Source organism: Lynx rufus, unplaced genomic scaffold, assembly GCF_022079265.1.
Source record: "Lynx rufus isolate CCGP_SWC_20201006 ecotype Redwood Valley unplaced genomic scaffold, mLynRuf1.p SCAF_11, whole genome shotgun sequence".
Taxonomy (NCBI): domain Eukaryota; kingdom Metazoa; phylum Chordata; class Mammalia; order Carnivora; family Felidae; genus Lynx; species Lynx rufus.
This window is the reverse complement of record NW_025814825.1, coordinates 12,366,238-12,384,523: the sequence shown is the minus strand read 5'-3', so window position 1 is coordinate 12,384,523 and position 18,286 is coordinate 12,366,238. Positions and strand designations below refer to the sequence as shown.

The window sequence follows — 18,286 nt, the reverse complement described above, 5'->3', positions numbered from 1 at the left end:
TTGCACACCCAGAGCACAGCTGCCTTCTCTCCGCCCGCGTCCAACTCCTCATCCTTGGCAAGCTTCCTTTATCCCCAGTCTCTCGTAGGGCGGTTGGCGATACAGGTTATGTGTATTTACTATTTGTCTTTCCCCGGAATGTCAGCTCCGCGGAAGGCAGACACGGCGTCTCTTTTGCTCTCCATCCTGACCCCCACCCCCACCCCCCCACGCCGCGCACAGTGCCGGCGTTCAGCGGGTGCCCGGCGGCGCCGTTTGCGGAATTGGGATTTACAGGCGAGCAGCCGGAGGCTGGTGATCCGCCCGCTGTGGAGTCGCGCTGAGCTCTCGGAGCTTCCGAGGGGCCTGGCAGACAGGCGGCCGAAGTCAGAGGCGTGGGGAAGGCGTTCCGGGCGTCGAGCGCTCGCGTGGGCCCGGGCGCGCTCGGCGTCGCCAGGGGTTGCTGGTATCGGTGCCGCGGCCGCAGCTCCCCAGGCTCCCTCCGGGGGCGGGCACGTACCGAGCCACGCCCACGCCCGCCGGGAGGGGCCTGGGGCGCGCGGCAATCCCAGAGCGGACTGGCCGAGTCGTGCAAGGGGCGGGCTCTCGGGGCCCCGCCCCCCCGCGCGCCCGCCCTACAAGCGCCCGGAGGGGCCTCGCCGGGCGTGAAAGACCTGGCGGGTTGCGTCCGAGCTGCGGTGCGCGGGCGTTGTGGCCCTGGCGGGGGAGGGCGGTTGCTCTAGGTACCGGGCCCCGGCCTGCCCCACCCCAGTTCCCTCAGCACACGAAAACTGGGAGGCTTAGGCCCGGCGGCAAGGGTAGGGCAAACTCGCCTCCTCCCCGTCCGCCCCTCGAAACTTCTGAGGTCTTCCCAGGTAAGACGGGCTGCCCTCGCCACGCCCCCACCCTGGGAGTGCTCGCGGGTCACCTCTGGGTGGAAGCTAGTGTCACAGGGCAGGAGGAAAACCTCCGTCTGTAGGAAGGAAATCCCTCGGGTTACCCGAGCGCCCACAGTCTCCGGGGTGCCCTAGGACGTCTGCTTCTCCCCCCCATGAAGTCCCAGTTCCCGCGGGGACAAAGGCCAGTGGTCCTGAACTAACTCCGGTGGAGCTGGGAAGGCCGGGAAGCCTGAAGTCCACCCGGAGCTGCTTTTAGTGGGTGATGTCGGGCGTTTTCCTTCCAACACCACCCACTAAACTCACCGGCCTTTCCCCTCCAGCAAGAGTCCTTCTGACCCTTGGATGTACAGTCGGGGTGGGGAGGGGAGAGGCCCTTGGGAGCTGATGATCCCGCAGGAGCACAGGCACTGGGCAGAGGGTCAGACAGTTTGGGAAGGGGTTTTCGGGTGTCCCAGCCAGCTCCCTACCTTGTGTTCAAAGGCCAGCATGTACAATATGTAAATGTGTAAAATATCAGGGGGGCCTGCCCAGGCTGGTGTGTATAATGCGCATGACCACACTAGTGTCCAAACTCTCAGGCCCCCCTGCCCTCACCCTTGCGCCTAGAGAGGAGCCCTGGGAGGAGCGCTGGGTGAAACCCGGAGTCTGGAGGGCTTCTGCCTTAGGGAAGGAGACCCAGACCCACTTGGGCCTGGCCTTGTTCAGGACTCCTTAGCAGTGAGGGGGTGGACCTGGGCTGAGCCTGTGTCCTCCAGGGCCAGCCGGGTCTTTGGCAGTGAAATGAAGAAGCCAGGGTCCAGACACAGGCAGTGAGCAGACTGTTGGTGGGGGTGTTTAGGGAACCACAAAGTGACTTGCTCCCAGGAGGGTATATAAGTTCCATGGCCTTGATTTTCTCTTTGAGCGTATGGAACACCTGAAGGAACACGTCTGCCCAGAGCTGCCCCGTGCTGGACCATGAAAAGACAGCCCCTCTTCAGACTTTCTGTTCCTTCAGGAACTGGTCTTTTTTGGGTTATGTTCCCTGTGTGTCCCCTCAGGGGCCAGTCATGGAAGGCCAGCTCTCAGGCTGTCTGGTGAGGGAGGCTGCCTGCCCCTCTCCCTCCTGCAGGTAGGGAGGAGGTTCAGGGTGAGTCACACTCTAGTGGCCCCCTTATCCGAACTGCCATTATGGAAACGTGGCTGTGGAGATCCACCCTTGATAGGACTATGATGACTCAAAAAATGGCCTGTTTTATTTGTAATCTCTGTGAAGCAATGCTGGGCAATGTCCTTGCTCTGATCAGAGCCCACATGGCTCCTGCTGTATTTCTGAAGCATGACCTCTTAACAGCTTTGGCATAAATGTGACTTCCTTGCTTTTCAGTAGATTCCTAACAGCCCCTTGTTTGTGTTATTAGAGAAAAATCATCCTGTGGTCAGGCTGGTGTCCTTGGCAGAGAAAGTAGGATTGACTGAGAAAATACAAGTGTAAACCAGATTGTGTGTGCGTGTGTGTGTGTGTGTCTGTGTGTGTGTGTGTGTGTGTGTGTATGGGGGGGGGGCAAAGGTAAAATATAGGAGTTGCTGGACATGTAGTTGTTTTCGTGGATGTTCTTTTATTTATTTTTATTTTGAGAGAGTGTGTGCGTGTGCTCATGTGCAAGCAGGAGAGGGGCGGGGGGAGAGAATCCCAAGCAGGCACGGGCCATCAGAGCGGAGCCTGACATGGGGCTTGAACTCACGAACCCTGAGATCTTGACCTGACCTGAAACCAAGAGTCAGACATTCAAGGACGCTCAACCGACTGAGTCACCCAGGAGCCCCTGGACGTTCTCTTATGCTGACATTCCTGAGTCTTGACAGATTTCGTTAAGAGTCTCTGGGGTCTCTCCCTTGGCTTGATGTTCGGTTCAGAATCAGACGGCGGGATTGGCAGTTCTTCAAACAGTTGAATCTAGAATTGCCCGACACCTAGCAATCCCACCCCTAGGGATATGTACTCGAGAGAATTAAAAACAAGTGTCCACACAAAAACTTTTACACAAATGTTCATAGCAGCGTTGTTCGTAACAGCCACCAGGTGGAACCAACCCAAATGTGCATCAACTGACAAATGGCGAAACAAAATGTGGTATCTTCGTACGATGGAATATTAACCATGAGAAGGAATGAAGGGGCACCTGGGGGGCTCAGTCGGTTAAGCGTTCGACTCTTTTTTTTTTTAAATTTTTTTTTTTTCAACGTTTATTTATTTTTGGGACAGAGAGAGACAGAGCATGAACGGGGGAGGGGCAGAGAGAGAGGGAGACACAGAATCGGAAACAGGCTCCAGGCTCCGAGCCATCAGCCCAGAGCCTGACGCGGGGCTCGAACTCCCAGACCGCGAGATCGTGACCTGGCTGAAGTCGGACGCTTAACCGACTGCGCCACCCAGGCGCCCCAAGCGTTCGACTCTTGATTTCGGCTCAGGTCATGATCTCACAGTTCATGGGATGGAGCCTTGTGTCAGGCTGTGCCCTGACAGCGTAGAGCCTGCTTAGGATTCTCTCTCTCCCCCCTCTCTCTCTGCCCCTCCCCTGCTTGTGCTCGCTCGCTCTCTCTCTCTCAAAATAAATAAACATGAAAAATAAAAAAAGGAGAAGGATTGAAATGGCGATGCGTGCTACAGTTTGGACGACTCTTGAAAACACTATGCAAAGGGAAAGAAGCCAGTCACAAAAGGTATGGAATAGGCAATCTATAGAGACCGAAAGATTAGTGGTTGCCAGCGGCTGGAGGGAGGGGGCGACGGAGAGTGAGTGCTAATGGGTAAGAGGTTATTTTGGGGTGATGCAGATGTTCTGGGATTAGGTCATAGGGATGGTTGCACAACTTTATGAATGTACTAGAAACCGCTGAATTGTATACTTTAAAATTTTATAATATATGAATATCTCAACTTAAAAAAATAAATGGTAGGAGGCCTGCCCCGCTTTTAAACTCTTATTATTTCTGTAAAAATGACGTACCCAGTTAAAAATATTCCACAAACACATGGGGCACCTGGGTGGCTCAGTTGGTTGACTTCGGCTTGGGTCGCAACGGTTTGTGAGTCTGAGCCCCACAGTGGGCTCTGCTCTGACAGCAAGGAGCCTGCCTCAGATCCTCTGTCTCCCTCTCTCTCTCCCCCTCCCTTGCCTCTCAAAAATAAACAGTAAAAAAATATTTACAACACACACACACAAAAAGTTCGAAGAAGAAAGTAAAAACGTCACCTGGTGACCACTGTTAGCATTCTGGCTCAGAGTGCAGTTCTGGTCAGAGTGTTGAGGATTGAACTTGGACAAATTATTGAACTTGTTTCCAAAATGGGGACAAAACCCCACACCTGTTCAACGCGGAGATACGGATAAAAGCACAATGAGTTCTGGCTGATGTGATCATTACGTGTCTGTGTGTCTGTGTCTGATTTGCACACACCGTGGGATTAGGCTTCGCATGCTGTTCTATTACCTAACTTTTTATGGATAGCCTTTTTCTCCCCCCTTAAGACTTTATGTTTTTATTTTTTTATTTATTATTAAAAAAATTTTTTTTTAAGTTTACGTATCTATTTTGAGAGAGAGAGAGGGAGCGAGCGGGGGAAGAGCAGAGAGAGAGGGAGAGAGAGAAAATCCCAAGCAGGCTCAGCACCGTCAGTGAAGAGCCCGATGCGGGGCTTGAACTCACGAACCGCCGAGTCCATGACCTGAGCCGAAACCAAGAGTTGAGCGCTCAACCGACTGAGCCACCCAGGTGCCCCTAAGACTTTATGTTTTTAGAGTAGTGTTAGGGGCACAGCAAAGTAGAGGGGAGGGTGCAGAGATATCCCCCGTGCCCCCTGCCCCTACACAAATATAGCTTCTCCCATTGGCAACACCACTTTTCCAGAGCGATACATTTCTTAGAGTTGATAAACCTGCATTGACATAATCACCCAAAGGCCATAGGGTTAACTCTTGGTTCTGTACATTCTATGGGTGGGGACTAGCCATGGACAGAATTTTCATGTGAAAAATCATCACTCTAAAAACAAATGGCTCCAGAATATTCCATCGTATGGGTGTATAATAGTGTCGTCTGCCATTTATGGAGGTTTCCATTGATTGATGGCATCTCCCATTTATTGAGGCCGTTTGCGCAGCCATCTTGCTATGTTAGCACATATAATTCAACCTACACTTTTTGACCACCTTTAGGCTATGTAGCTGGGAAGGCAGGTCTATGACCTAAGCCCCTGGTTTCGGCACGCTGCAAATTAAGTTGTGCCTAGCAGGGTCTAGCTGTCCTTGGGGCCATGGGAGAATTGGCACTAGAATAGCCAAGGGAGGGTTGGCGTGTCCAAGAATGTTGGGGAGGGGAGGCTGCTGGGGAGGAAAGGTGGAATGGGCTGGGGAGCTGTCAGCCTCCAGTCCCCAAGTGGGAGTGTCAGAGGCTAGGGGAGGGGGACAGATTCCAGGAGAGGCCTCAGGCGGTTTGGACTGTAAAAGAGCTTCCTCTTCCCTGGCCCAGCTTTGGCAGCCCCTCCTAGGCCTGGCTCTGCCCTCGGGCCCCAAACCTTCTACTGGGAGCTCTGGAGAAGCAATTTGCTTTTATTGAGGGGTGTACCTAGTCGGGCAAGGCCAAGGTTAGGCTTCCTTTGGGGAAGCCAGTTGATGATCTGGGGGGTCTGAGGGAGCAGAGATTCAACTCCTTGGCCAGCCCACTGTCCGTCAGGCTTATGCTGGGGTTGCTGGACTTTCTGCCCTGGGAAGGAGATTCTGGCCTAAGCTTTTCTTTGGTGGTGAAGGCCCCTGGCCCCGGCTGTTTTTCAAGGCTCCTCTTTGAGCTGCCCTGCGTGGTCCAGTGTGACCCAGCCCTTCCCAACAAGCTGTGTGTCCTCTCTAGGGCCTGTGCCCTACTTGGAGGCAGAGTTCTCTGGTTTTTGTCCGACCTCCTTGCTGACTGCTGGCCCCAAGAGTAGGCTGGCACAGAGGGGGCTGGGTTGAAGGGGGCAGGTGAAATGTACCTCTTCCATAGCTTGCCTCACTGTCTGCCACATTCACAGGCCCTGCTCAGCTTCTGGTATCCTCTCCTGGCCTCTGGCTGGGTTCCTGGGCCCTCTTGGGTCCTGGCCTTGGGACCTTCTGGCCCAGTTGGCAGATTCAGCCTGATGAACACACAGGGGCCAACTCTGGACAACCTTTCTGAGGGCCTGGAACAGTGAAGGTGGCGCTGCATGCTGGGGACTTGTCTTGGTCACAGCCCTGCTGAGGACTCAGTTTCTTCATCTGTAAAATGGGTGGGATGTACAATCCTTGATGCACTGGGAACCATTCAGCCAACGAGAAACAAAGTTAAATCTCTAATGATTTCCTGTGCCAAAGCTACCGGCTCTGCCGGAGCTGGGTTCTGTCTCCCCCAGGGGAGAAATGAGGCAGCGGGGATTTGAATGCCAATGAGAACGGTGCCTGGAGGTCCATCCAACCTTAAACTGCCTTCATAAGTAGAGGAAGATCCACGTCTTGGAAACTTACATGTGCAAGGACATTTCAGGGTGTCCCCTCCCATTACAGGCCCAGAGAGGGGAGGGGTTGTGCCCCAGGCCACACAGATGGTGCAGGAACGCGTAGTGGCCTTCTAGCTGCCTGTAGTGCTGAGAGGGTCCCAGGTGGCCCGGAACGTGCTTCCCCATCGAGCCTTTTGACAGCTTGCTGTCTGTCCTTCAAAGTTGCCCTGAGTTCCAGTTTCTTACTTCTCTGCCTCCCCTCCCCCTGCTTCCCCAAAACACCCCTTCCCTGAAGCCCACAGCAGCTGTTGGCCTCTCCTGCTGCTTTCTGCGTGCAGCTTTTGTGTAAGCTTTTGTTTCTTTCCTCAGCGTTTCTCTCCGGCAGCCTGGCTTATTTCTGCCTCTCCTTGGAGCCTGGCTCAGGCCAGGAGCTTGCTTGCCTGTCGCCCCTGAGCCAGCATCTCCCGGCAGGATGCTCTCAGGATCTCAGCTGCAGTCAGGACTGCTCCCCACAAGGCTCCCACCCGAGCGAGCCCAGAGGCCCGGCCCAGGAGCGCCCTTCTCCGGAGCTAAGCTCTCTGGAGACAGGCCCCTCGCCACAGCCCCAGGCCAGCCCCTCGGCTCTCCGTGGAGGCACCAGGTGACCCAGGCCCTTGGGAGGGTGAGCCTCAGGGACAGCCTCCCAGACTGGCTAGGAGAGCTCAGGTAAACTGCTCTCTTCTTCATTTTCCTTTGTGCTCAGTGGTTCGGTGCCTAGTGACCCCTGCCTCGGAAGTCCTCTAGCGTCCGCTTCAGTTCTGTGCCAAGCAGTGTGTCCCGAATCTCAGCTCCTCAGGGATTCAACCATAGTTGGTTCTCAGTCTGCCAGGAGCTGGTCAGGCTGCCCCAGCCCACGTGTGGGCGTCAGGGGCACACTCGGCCTGCAGATCTGGCTTCCGCCCTCTGCGGATGCTCTCACAGATGACCTGTCCCAGGCAGGGAGCAGGACCTCGCACCCCACTCCCTCTGACCTGAGTCTGCATGACGAGTGCTTCTCCCTCACCCTCCCTCCCTCACCTACCAGCAGGTGTTCTTCCTGCCCCCCTGGGGGGATGTTGCTCAGCCACCTTGGAGTGCCTCTGCTGTCCCAGGAATGCTGGGGGCGGGGGTGACTTGCCTGCCGCAGGCCCCTCTTCATGACCCCAATCATACCACACCCTGTTTGCACCTTGATTGTCATAACCTGCTAATTGATCTCCTTAGACCTGGGGTTCAAGGCGGAGACCCGTGAGCCGGGCAGAATCAGTGTCCGCTTGGTGCAGTGCTTAAAGAATTTTGCTTAGTTCTTTTAATGTGGTCTGTGCGTGCCAGTTTCCCACGGGCGTGCCCACCGCTTCTCGTTGCTGTGTGCCTGCCTAGCGTCGCTCATCGACATCATCCACCTCACCCTCTGAGTCTGCAAGTCCTGCCTTTACAAGGGCAGGGATGGTGTCCGTCTGTCTGTCTGTCTGTGATTACTGCGTCCACAGCACAGAGCGTGCTCAGCCAGGACTTGAACCCAGGCTGTTTCACCCCAGCAACGCAGTTAATGCATGTTGCTGAGTGGACAACTATACTGAGTGAAAAAAGTGCACAACAATTTGGTTAATGTGGGCAAAAAGTAGTATTGAAGGTGCACAGAATATCTCTGGAAGAATTCAGATAAACTCGGTAATAGCAGATGCCTTGGAGGAGGGAGCTGGGTGGTTGGGGAATGGGATGGAATTAGGATACACCGTGTTCCTCTGGAATTTAATTCAAATGCCACAACATTGCAATTTCATTAATAGACAGTTATATACTTTAGAAAGATCAAGTCACAGGGTGCCTGGCTGGCTCATTTGGTAGAGTACGTGACTCTTGATCTTGGGGTCGTGAGTTTGAGCCCCACGTCAGGTGTAGAGTTTATTAAAAAAAAAAAAAAAAAAAGGAAATAAAAAGATCAAATCTCGGCATTTGAGGCCTTTCTTGCTGTGGACCACCCCTGCCCTCCCAGCTCTTGAGGCCCCTGACCCTAATGTGGTGTCTCCTCCTATCCCAGGAGCACCCGGTCTGAGATGGGGTCCCAGGTCTCCGTGGACGTGGGAGCTGTGAACGTGGTGGTCGTGGGTGGGGGCTTCGGTGGGATCGCCGCCGCCAGCCAGCTGCAGGCTCTGAACATCCCCTTCGTGCTGGTGGACATGAAGGACTCCTTCCACCACAACGTGGCAGCCCTCCGGGCCTCCGTGGAAAGCGGTAACAGCCTCTTTTCTGGGGCTTTCTTTGTGCGAACGGTCTTGTTAACCACTCTGGGTCTGGAGGGGTTTTCTCCGCTTAGGGCAAGGCCTGAATTCTGCCTTTAGACAAATTCCGGAGATTCTTAAGGTCACTGGCCTTAAGCAGCGGCCGTAGCAAGGCTGCAGAAGTAAGAGCTGGAAACTTCCCTGAGGACCTGGTGAGGCCCAGGCTGGTGCATTTAGGGGGTGGTGGTATCCCGGGAATACCACTGACTCGGCTGTTTGGCCAAGGATACCCCTCAGGAAAGTTTCTGAGTTTTTGTGGCCTCCGATGGGCAGCTCACTTTTCCTCTGTGACCTCCTCTGTGTCCATTCCCCAGGGTTTGCCAAAAAGACATTCATTTCCTACTCGGAGACCTTTAAGGAAAACTTCCGGCAGGGGCTCGTAGTAGAGGTGGACCTGCAGAATCAGACGGTGCTGCTCGAGGATGGCGAGGTGAGCATCCTGGGGGCTGACCCGACCCTCAGCTGGCTTCGGGAGGCCCGCCCTCCCCGACCCCAGGGGCTGCGGCTGCGGCTGCTGGTGGGGAAGAACGCGGCCGGTCTCAAGGGCTGAGAGACTCATCTGTGGCCCCTACGTGGTGCCGGGTGGACAGCAGATGCCTCATAAGCAACGACCCGACCACAGCAGCCACAAGAGTGTGGTGGCACTTCTCCTCAGCCTTTCCTGTACGCCGGGCACCGTCTTCAGCCTTCCTGAGTCGCATTTTGTGCCCACCATGACTGTGAGGGAGGTGGTATAGCCTCACTTTACAGGGAGGTTGGTTAAGCGGCTTGCCCAAGATCCCAACCCTTGTAAGAGACTCAGCCAGGACTTGAACCCAGGCTGTTTCACCCCAGGGTCCACGCTCTGAAAGCTGGGGTCCCAGACCAGGCCCGGGCCCGGCCAGCCTGTGGGGGCGCTCCAGGCTGTGTAGACTCGGTCATGTAGGTGCACACGTGATCCCACATCCCCCGGATTGGGAGGTGACTGGGGCAGAGGTCTTCGCTCGTGTCTGCAACCCCCAGCCCCGGGTGGAGCCCAGGGCCTGGTACCTGCAGTGACCAGAGGTCCCTCAGTGAGCTGCCGTGTGTCGTATTAAGGGTCACCTCCAGTCTGGCCCTCTGCTCTATTCAAAGCTCAGGGGGGACTGGAGAGAGGGGACTCCGTCTCTGTCCTCAGTGATTTAGCGTGACTCGGGCTTTCTTGAATTAATTTGCGGGCTGGGGAATCTCTTGGTTGGAAAGATGACCGAGTCTCCTTGTCCTGTGGTTTGGCCCACGGGGAAGGGGCTGAGTGGGACACGGCCCCTCCGTTCTCCCTTCCCCCAGAGCAGCTGTGGTTTTGTCAGCTTTATGTATTTAGGCTCCAAACAATTTCCTTCGTTCCCTCCCTCTCTCCCCTTTTTTTTGGCTTGTAAAATCCCTAGGAAATTCTAAACTGACTCCACATGGGAAGTTCGAGTCCTGCTTATCTCCACGAGTAGTTTCCTGTCCCTGCTCACCTGCCCGCTGCGTGGGGGTGCATCCCTCCCGTTTCCGTAGGGGGAGGAGGCTCTGGCAGGAGGTACAGGCCGCGTCCTTAGGTGTATCCCGGGGTTCTGGTGCTACCCCGTGGCTGGGCAGTGTCGTGCTTTTGCTCCTTTCAGAGGAGGGCGGCCTCAGTGTGCCCAGAGGGGCCTCCCCGACCTGGTGCCTCTTGCCCAGCGGCCTGATGGCATTCAGTAGTAGCCCGGGGCTGCCCTCACTTCCTTTCCCTTGCTCCCTACAGGCCCTGCACTTCTCACATCTTATCCTGGCCACTGGCAGCACCGCGCTCTTTCCGGGCAAGTTTAACCGGGTGGCCAGCCGGGAGGTTGCTATCCAGGCCTACGAGGACATGGTGAAGCAGGTGAGCCGCCCGTTGGCCAGGGCAGGCTCTCGAGGGCCAGGTGGACCCCCGGGAGGGTGGGACCACTGTGGCGAGCCCCGGGTGCAGCCGTGAAGGTGGGGCGTTACTAGGGAGAGACTCCCTGGGGGGAGGCCTTTGTTCCTGTCATCGAAGTCTGGACATGAGCACCCCAGACCTCACGCAGTGAATGGTGTGGGTCCCCGACTTGTCTCTGTTGGGGTCCCGTTTGCACAAGGCTTTGTGTTTCACAGAGCGGGCTCAGATCCATGATCGCAGGCAGCTTTCACTGAGAGGTGGGCGGGCGGGGTCCGGCACCACTGGGGGTGAGGAGTGGAGACCCAGAGAAGGATCCCGAGGCGGCTGCTACCGCGTGACTGCGGCCAGGCCCTGCCCTCTCTGCCCAGCCGCTGAGGAGCCTGGGGAACCTCTCTCGCGTCGTCAGGGACAGACGTGAGTGTCAGGGTTGGGATCCCGGCTGTGAACTCAGGCAGACCTGGGCCGCGGTCACCTGCCCCGTGGGGCTGATGCAAGAATCGAGGGAGCAGACGCAGGGAGATGGCCGGCCCCGTGGAAGCACATTTGAATCCCAGACTCGGAAAGGCTTCTGTTCTTCTCTCGGGGCCAAGGGGCCCACGCCCTGGCCGAGCCACGGGGCGGACTGGGTCTGAGGGCGCGTGTTACGCTTCCTTCCGCTGCAGGTCCGGCGCTCACGGTCCGTGGTGGTGGTGGGAGGCGGCTCTGCCGGAGTGGAGATGGCGGCAGAGATTAAAACCGAATTCCCCGAGAAAGAGGTGGGCGTGCGGCCTTGTCTTTGCACTCGGGGCCCAGCTTCTCTGCACATCGGCCTGGGTGGCGGTGCTCTGTGAACTCGGAGCGCGAACGCGTGTTTCTGCGCCCGTGGGGCGTCTCCTCGAGTTCCTCTCTTGGAGAACCAGGGCCGGTGAGGGGTCCCGCCCTCCGGTCCAGCCAGGAGGTGTGAGGTGAACTCCTGTGTCCCCTGCCGTGTTCCAGCCTCTTGAGATACAATCGTAGACCTTGGTTCCCTCTTTTTGCCGGCCCGCAAAGACCCCTGCGGTGGGTGTTCCGGGTGAGGCAGGCAGTGGCTGTTTGGTCTTCAGGAGACCGCGGGCCTGGCCCTGGGTGGCTCCGAGAAAGGAACCTCACTGGCCGCGCTGGGGAAGGACTGGCCAGCACCGCCCCCCCCCCGCCACCCCCCCGGGGCCTTGTTCCCTTTTACTGATGGACGGGTGGAGAAGCTGCCTGGTCCCCCGGAGAGAAACAGGACACCCTGGCGGGATGTAGAGGCTCGGCCCAGGGCTGAGTGGTGGTGGGTGATTATGGGACCTCGATGTAAGAGCTTGCTTGCAGCTGATGCCGGACCAGCTTTCGAGAGCCACATGGGCCCTGTGGCTGTTCTTCTTCCCTAAGGAAGGGCGGGTTGGCTTTGAAAAGTAAGATCAATATGGACGAATTGAATTCCATGGCTGTTCTGCGGCAAATTATTGGTAATTATTATGAGCGATTGATGTAAAAGTTTGTTAATTTTGATTTATGGGGTAAAGACCAGTCTGAGGTAGTTAAGTCAGTCAGTATGGCTTCCGTATGTTTATAACTGGTGGACAAATCCAGGTAATACTGGCCACCCTTTATTTGGCACTCAGTATGTGCTTCATACCTGTTTTCCCGGTTCATCGTTACAAATGTGCTAGGAACGGGACTGGATCCCTGTTTGACGGACTCTTTGGGAAGTGTAGATTGGGTATCTGAGATGAGGCTTCAACTCAGGCAGTCTGACTTTAAAGCCCAAGCTTCCGGGGTGCCTGGGTGGCTCAGTCGGTTAAGCGTCTGACTTCGGCCCAGGTCATGATCTCACGGTTCGTGAGTTCGAGCCCCTCACCGGGATCTGTGCTGACAGGTCAGAGCCTGGAGGCTGCTTCGGATTCTGTGTCTCCCTCTCCGCCCCTCCCCCTCTGCTCTGTCTCTGTCTCTCTCAAAACTAAATAAACATTAAAAAAAATTTTTTTAAAGCCCGAACTTTGAACATCATTCGGGGCTGCCCCCCACTTCCCTGTGCTCACCCAGACAGCAAGTAGACGTGCCTGCGAGTGCCAGTTTTAGAACCAACTTTAATGTCAATGTCAGCCTGAGTTATAGTTAGAATGTCAATGGCTTATATATAGACTATAATTATAGGTGCCCGAGGTTGCCTGAAAATCGTTTTCCACGTGGCCCCGGGAGCGGGGTGGGGTATGGAGCACTGGTACATTCTGAAAGTGTCTTAGGCCAAGCGATGTGGGCTCCAGCCCAGCTCGCTGTGATCTGGTTCCGGCATTGGGCGGATTACTTCTCCAGGGCCTCAGTTTCCTCACTTGTAAACTGGCGGTTGGCGAGGAGGTAGAAGAGATAGACTGATGGCATTTTTAAGCCTCTTCGTGTGAACAGGAGACTCAGTGGCTCCTTCTCTGCTCTGTGGTCATTTGTCCCAGGTCACTCTCATCCACTCCCACGTGGCCCTTGCCGACAAGGAGCTCCTGCCCTGTGTCCGGCAGGAAGCGAAGGAGATCCTGCTCCAGAAAGGCGTGCGGCTGCTGCTGAGTATGTGTGCAAGTCCCCCCGCCGCCCTGCCCCTCTGCCTGGCCCCGTGAGATGTGCCCAGAGGCTTGGTCCCTGCCCCAGCTGGAGGGCCCTCGGTGTCCTGGGGTTGAACCTTGTTGTCCAGCTGGAGGCTCTGTGTGTCTTCAGACGGGCCAGAGGCCCCGGGACTTACAGGATTCCCCTGCCACGGAGGCAGCACTGTCCTGACTATTGTTTTGGACACAGTGCAGGTGGTACCGGTTTGCTGAACGATTTAAGAAATCACCTAAAGGATCTGACCTGAATTATGATGACTCTGTGGTAGCGAATGGTGGGGTTTTTTTTTGGTTTGTATTCAGAAAGTGGTGAGGAGTGTAGCCTTTGATGAGAGCAGGAGGGGAGGGCACCACCCAGCTCGTTCAGAGAGCCGGGCCCTAACCCCTGCGCTGTGACCACTCCATTTCCGGGGCTCAGCGTCTGCGCTTTTCACAGGGAGGCGTGACGTTCCTGCTCTATGCAGACCCCTCCCGGCTCCTGGTCCCTTTGTAACTGGCTCTGCAGCACTGTGACCACCTTTGCTTTGAGGCAGTGTGGAAAGTAGGCTGGCTTCTGGACTTTTCTTGCTTTCACCTCAATGGTGCGCCTGGAGAGCCTTCCTGCCTGGTTAGGATGGTGTAGCTGACTCTCTGGGAGGTGTGGCGGAGGTCTTCCTCAAATAGTTTTTCCCAGAACGTCTTGGGAAACTCAGTTTCACTTTTGCACACTGCTTCGGGGAACTTTCCTCCCTTTGGATCCTCTGGGGTGGCCGGAAGTCCACACTGCGCTTCTTGGGGCAGCAGGGTGGACTGGCAGAGGGGCAGGGGGGACGCCAGGAGCAGAGCAATCGCCTAGTTGGGCCCCAGCGGCCCAGGGCTTCCCCGGTCACCCTTGGCTTGGGCCCCAGCCCCCTGCCGGCCTCCTGCTCACAGATCTCCCTTGACAGGTGAACGGGTGAGCAACCTGGAGGAGCTGCCCCTCAACGAGTATCGAGAGTGCATCCAGGTGCACACGGACAAAGGCACAGAGGTGGCCACTAACCTGGTGATTGTCTGCAATGGTATTAGGATCAACAGCGCCGCCTACCGCAGTGCGTTCGGTAAGCAGGGGCTGGTGCCCACTCCCCGGGCCGCCTCACCCTTCAGCCGCTGCAGGCCGAGCAGGCCTCTCCACCAGGAATCAGGTCGCCATCCCTTCCCCCTCCATCCCAACCGCTCAGGTCTCTTCTGAATGGTGACATCAAACTTTAGGTTCAAGTCTGGATCCGCTCTTGTTGTGCCTTCTTTAGCTGTGGCCACGACTTAGCCCGGGGTGGCCCAAGTGACGGGTCTTTCAAAATTGGAGCCCGCCCCCTTGTGGTGAGAGATGGGAGCAGGTTTCAGAGCCAAGGAAAGATCCATTGTTTCACTTTCTTGGCACCTGAAGGGGAGGAAATTCCTGGGTCAGGCCTTTTACTATTCACAGGTATGCCGTTCTCCCCAGGCCCCGATCCAAACGTTTGGCCATTCAGCTTGGAATGACCGTTTGGGGAGTAGAGGCAATAATTCGGCTTGAACTCTCCAGCTCACTGAAAGGTGAGAAGAGGCGGAATCTCGGCCTCCGTGTGTGAGCCAGAGACCGTGACTCTTCCTCGGCCCCATGATTGCTGTGTCCCCAGGTCCCTATCATTTACTCCGTAGCACCCTTCCTGGACAAGGAGCTCCTGTTTGGGTCCTACAGGAAAGAATTGGCCAATCACAGAAGAAGGAAGCTAGTCCCGGCCATGAGTAGGGGTAGGATTGAGTGCTTATAATGCACAGAGATCCCAGAATTTTACACCCATTGGTCTTAATGTTATATTTTCTTTTCTTTTTTTTTTTTTAATGTTTTATTTTTGAGAGGGGCAGGGGCGGACACACGGGAGGGACAGAGAGAGAGAGGGAGACAGAGGATCCGAAGCAGGCTCTGCACCGTTAGCATAGAGCCTGACGCAAGGCTCGGACTCACGAGCCGCGAGATCATGACTCGAGCCGAAGTCGGATGCTTAATGACTGAGCCACCCAGGAGCCACTTAATGTTACATTTTCAAAGATAATTCTTTTAAGCCCCTTAAAAAGAAAAGTTTAGCATTTTCTAGAGCCCTACATTTACTTTCAGAATCTGATCCGTGTTCAGAAGGAAATTCAAGACTTGGTTAAGTTGCAGCTTGATCACTGTAAGGTAATCAGTGTTAAGCACGGTACCTTAGAGCGTCAGATGCATTATATAAGGTGGCACTTTCTTTCTGACCAGTTTCCAACCCGGAATAGTTACCTGGCCTCTGCAGGAAGAGTTCTGAGATGGGGACTTTAGGCAGACATGAATTGGGTGGCCTGCTCGCCTCCTGAGGCCGTGCCCCTGGAGGGCAGCCTAGCCGGCACCAGAGGCCATCTTCACTGTGCCCTCGTGGCCACTTGACACGGCAGCTCGGGAGCCTGGTTTCAGGGTTGGCTCTTCCTGGCAGAAAGTCATCTGGCCAGCGATGGCGCTCTGCGAGTGAACGAGTATCTCCAGGTGGAAGGCTGCAGCCACATCTATGCCATCGGCGACTGCGCAGATGTGAGGGAGCCCAAGATGGCCTACCACGCCGGCCTCCACGCCAACGTTGCCGTGGCCAACATCGTCAACGCCAGGAAACAGAGGCCCCTCAAGGCCTACAAGCCAGGTGAGGAAGCCCCAGGTACTTCTTGGTTTGCGGAGAGCTGGGTTAGACGCGGTGAAGCCTTTGCGAGCTTTCGGACGAAGTGGGCCTAGAACACCCTCTCAAGGCTGGCGATGGAAGCGTCCCTCTGGAGCTCGTTAAAAATAAGTCGGGACTCGCCCGTCTTCCTAAAAGTCATGTGCGTTTCCCTGTCCTCAGACCGAAGGCCCCGGGGAGGACTGTGCTCTGGGGATGGCAGGCCCACGAGTGGTGAGCGGGAGTCGAGCGTGTGCGCACGTGTCTGCTCCACAGGCGCGCTGACGTTCCTCCTGGCCATGGGGAGAAATGACGGCGTGGGCCAGATCAGCGGCTTCTATGTGGGGCGGCTCATGGTTCGGCTGGCCAAGAGCCGGGACCTGTTCGTCTCCTCGAGCTGGAAGACCATGCGGCAGTCTCCACCCTGAGCGGGAGCTGGGCCGCCGCCAGGTGAACGGATTGCTTGACCAGAGGTACCCACCTGACAAAGGCCAAAGAGCAAAGGCTCGTTTCCTAGAGTAAGGTGCCAGTGATGGACTGACCAGAAACCCACCTTACAGAAAACCAAAACCGGGAGAGAAAGAGAGAGCCGGAGAGGGAGAGAGAGAGGCATTAGAAAAGACACCCCCTGGAGGATGCTTTCTGGGGTTGGAGAGGTCGGCTTGCAGTTGTGCTGGCTGAGGGGTTCGCCTGGTCCTGGGGAGGGCATAGCCAGCCTTCTCTACCCCGGGCTCTTCGTGTGTGTGTGTGTGTGTGTGTGTGTGTGTGTGTGAATGCATGTGTTGGCATTCAGGACTCTCACAGCAAGAGAGAGCAGGCTCTCCTGGTGGCTGAAATCCTGTCTTATTAGGGCAGGCAGGGGAACCTGCATGGTGGGACCGTCTAAGGAGTGGGATTTGGGGTCGAGATGGTCTGCACCCCGAGCCTCTCCCATCAGATCATGGGTGGGGAAGCCTGTGCATTCTTCGACACCCAGGTTGTTAATAGGAGCCTAATTTTAAACTGTTAGTCCCTGTAATCTTTAATCTTCACAAAACTTTATATATTTCCATTTCTAGGTCCCGATGATATGCCATAGGTTACATTTAAGAAGAAAGAGTTAGATAAATTTCCCTCCCGGTTAGCCTATCCTAACAGAGAGTGAGTTTTTCCAAAGCTAACAGGTTAAGACGGAAGCTTGGCCCGCCAGCCGCTGGACATGTTAAGGAAAGGCAGCCGAGCTAATGGGACCCTCGGGTGGGTTGCCATTGGGCTGACGTTCAGGGAACAGAGGGGGGCTCAACATGCTTCTAGGCTGCTGTCACGGTCAGTTGTGCAAGGGACAAAACTCCGGCTGATGCTGGGGGTGGGGGACCCTGTGGGAACCTCTGGGGTTTTGTGCTTCTGGTTTCCTGGCCAACCCCAGTGACATTTACGTGGAGGCCCAGCTGTGTGGCAGTGCCCGCCACCGACCGTGTTAAGGCACATAAAGGACTCCTCTGTCTGGGAGAAGACTTCCAGTTGGGGGGAGGGAGTTTATTTTGGAAGATGTGGGTTAAATCTCCATAATGGAAGTGGTTGGTGATCTCACTGGAATAAATTCAGGCCCGGCTCACTTTTGATGGTGGCCTCTGGGTACTTGCCTAGAGTCCTTGGGACACCAGCCTCACCAGGGTTCTGAGTGCTCCCTGTCTGGGCTGTGGCCTGGGTCGGTTCCATTTGTTACCCAGGCCTACCTAAGTGACACACGTGCCTCTCTCCCAAAGGATGACTACCCCACCGGAGGCTTCACCCAGGGCTCCGTTCCTGTGGGCCACGGCCAACCAGGCTCCCCTTCTGGAAGCAGGACCTGCTGCCTGAGAGACACAGGCTATTCTGTGCTGTCTGACCTGGGGACTAGCAGGGTGGGAGTCTTGGCTCATTAGTGACAGGCCTTGTTCTATTTATAACATTTTACAAGTGTCCCCCCATGGGGACATGGTTTTTCCAAACTGAGGAAAATATTGCAATAAAAGAATATGTTGTAAGAAAGACACTGGATCTTCTGTGTTTTTTTTTTTTCCTTTCATTTTCTTTTTCTTTAAAAAAAAAAAAAACAAAACAAACAAAACCAAAACGAAAGCCTGAAGCAAAATCTTTTTAGGAGTAGATACAGATATTATTGGGTGGGGTGGGGGCACTAAAACAGAAAAGAAAAGCACCAGTGGGACGCCTCTCTCATTTTCGTCTCTCCATCACTGAACACAGACAGCCAACAAAGCCCAAGTCACTTTTATGCCCTCTTCCCTTGCAAAAAGGAGAAACAAGGTTTTAAGAATTTTGAAAGGATTTTTTTTGTGTGTGTGTAAAAGTCAATGCTATAAATCTAAAACGAAGTCTGTTTTTTAAAAAAGTTCTAAAACAACAGGAAGAAAACACATGGAAAGAAACCCCTCATGGAGACCTGGTTAATTACAGACTGAGGCTCTTTGA

At 55.3% G+C, this 18,286-nt stretch overlaps 1 protein-coding gene across 1 annotated transcript; it reads left to right on the top strand.

The window, feature by feature from the left end:
• The first annotated feature begins 774 nt into the window (after window positions 1–774).
• On the top strand, window positions 775–17,804 carry AIFM2 (apoptosis inducing factor mitochondria associated 2). The gene is made up of 10 exons (XM_047071973.1): window positions 775–854; window positions 8,426–8,619; window positions 8,981–9,096; window positions 10,411–10,530; window positions 11,229–11,321; window positions 13,017–13,125; window positions 14,087–14,239; window positions 15,623–15,823; window positions 16,112–16,308; window positions 17,581–17,804. The coding sequence occupies exons 2-9, from the start codon at window positions 8,442–8,444 to the stop codon at window positions 16,261–16,263; spliced, it is 1,122 nt and encodes a 373-aa protein (XP_046927929.1). The 5' UTR covers window positions 775–854; window positions 8,426–8,441; the 3' UTR covers window positions 16,264–16,308; window positions 17,581–17,804.
• Window positions 17,805–18,286: the final 482 nt, after the last annotated feature.

Bases quoted from the DNA above. Each gene is read 5' to 3' on its own strand.
- AIFM2 (XM_047071973.1), top strand. From the start codon at position 8,442: ATGGGGTCCCAGGTCTCCGTGGACGTGGGAGCTGTGAACGTGGTGGTC. The intron at 8,620-8,980 runs GTAACAGCCTCT...TCCATTCCCCAG, and splicing joins CCGGGCCTCCGTGGAAAGCG to GGTTTGCCAAAAAGACATTC. The intron at 13,126-14,086 runs GTATGTGTGCAA...CTCCCTTGACAG, and splicing joins AGGCGTGCGGCTGCTGCTGA to GTGAACGGGTGAGCAACCTG.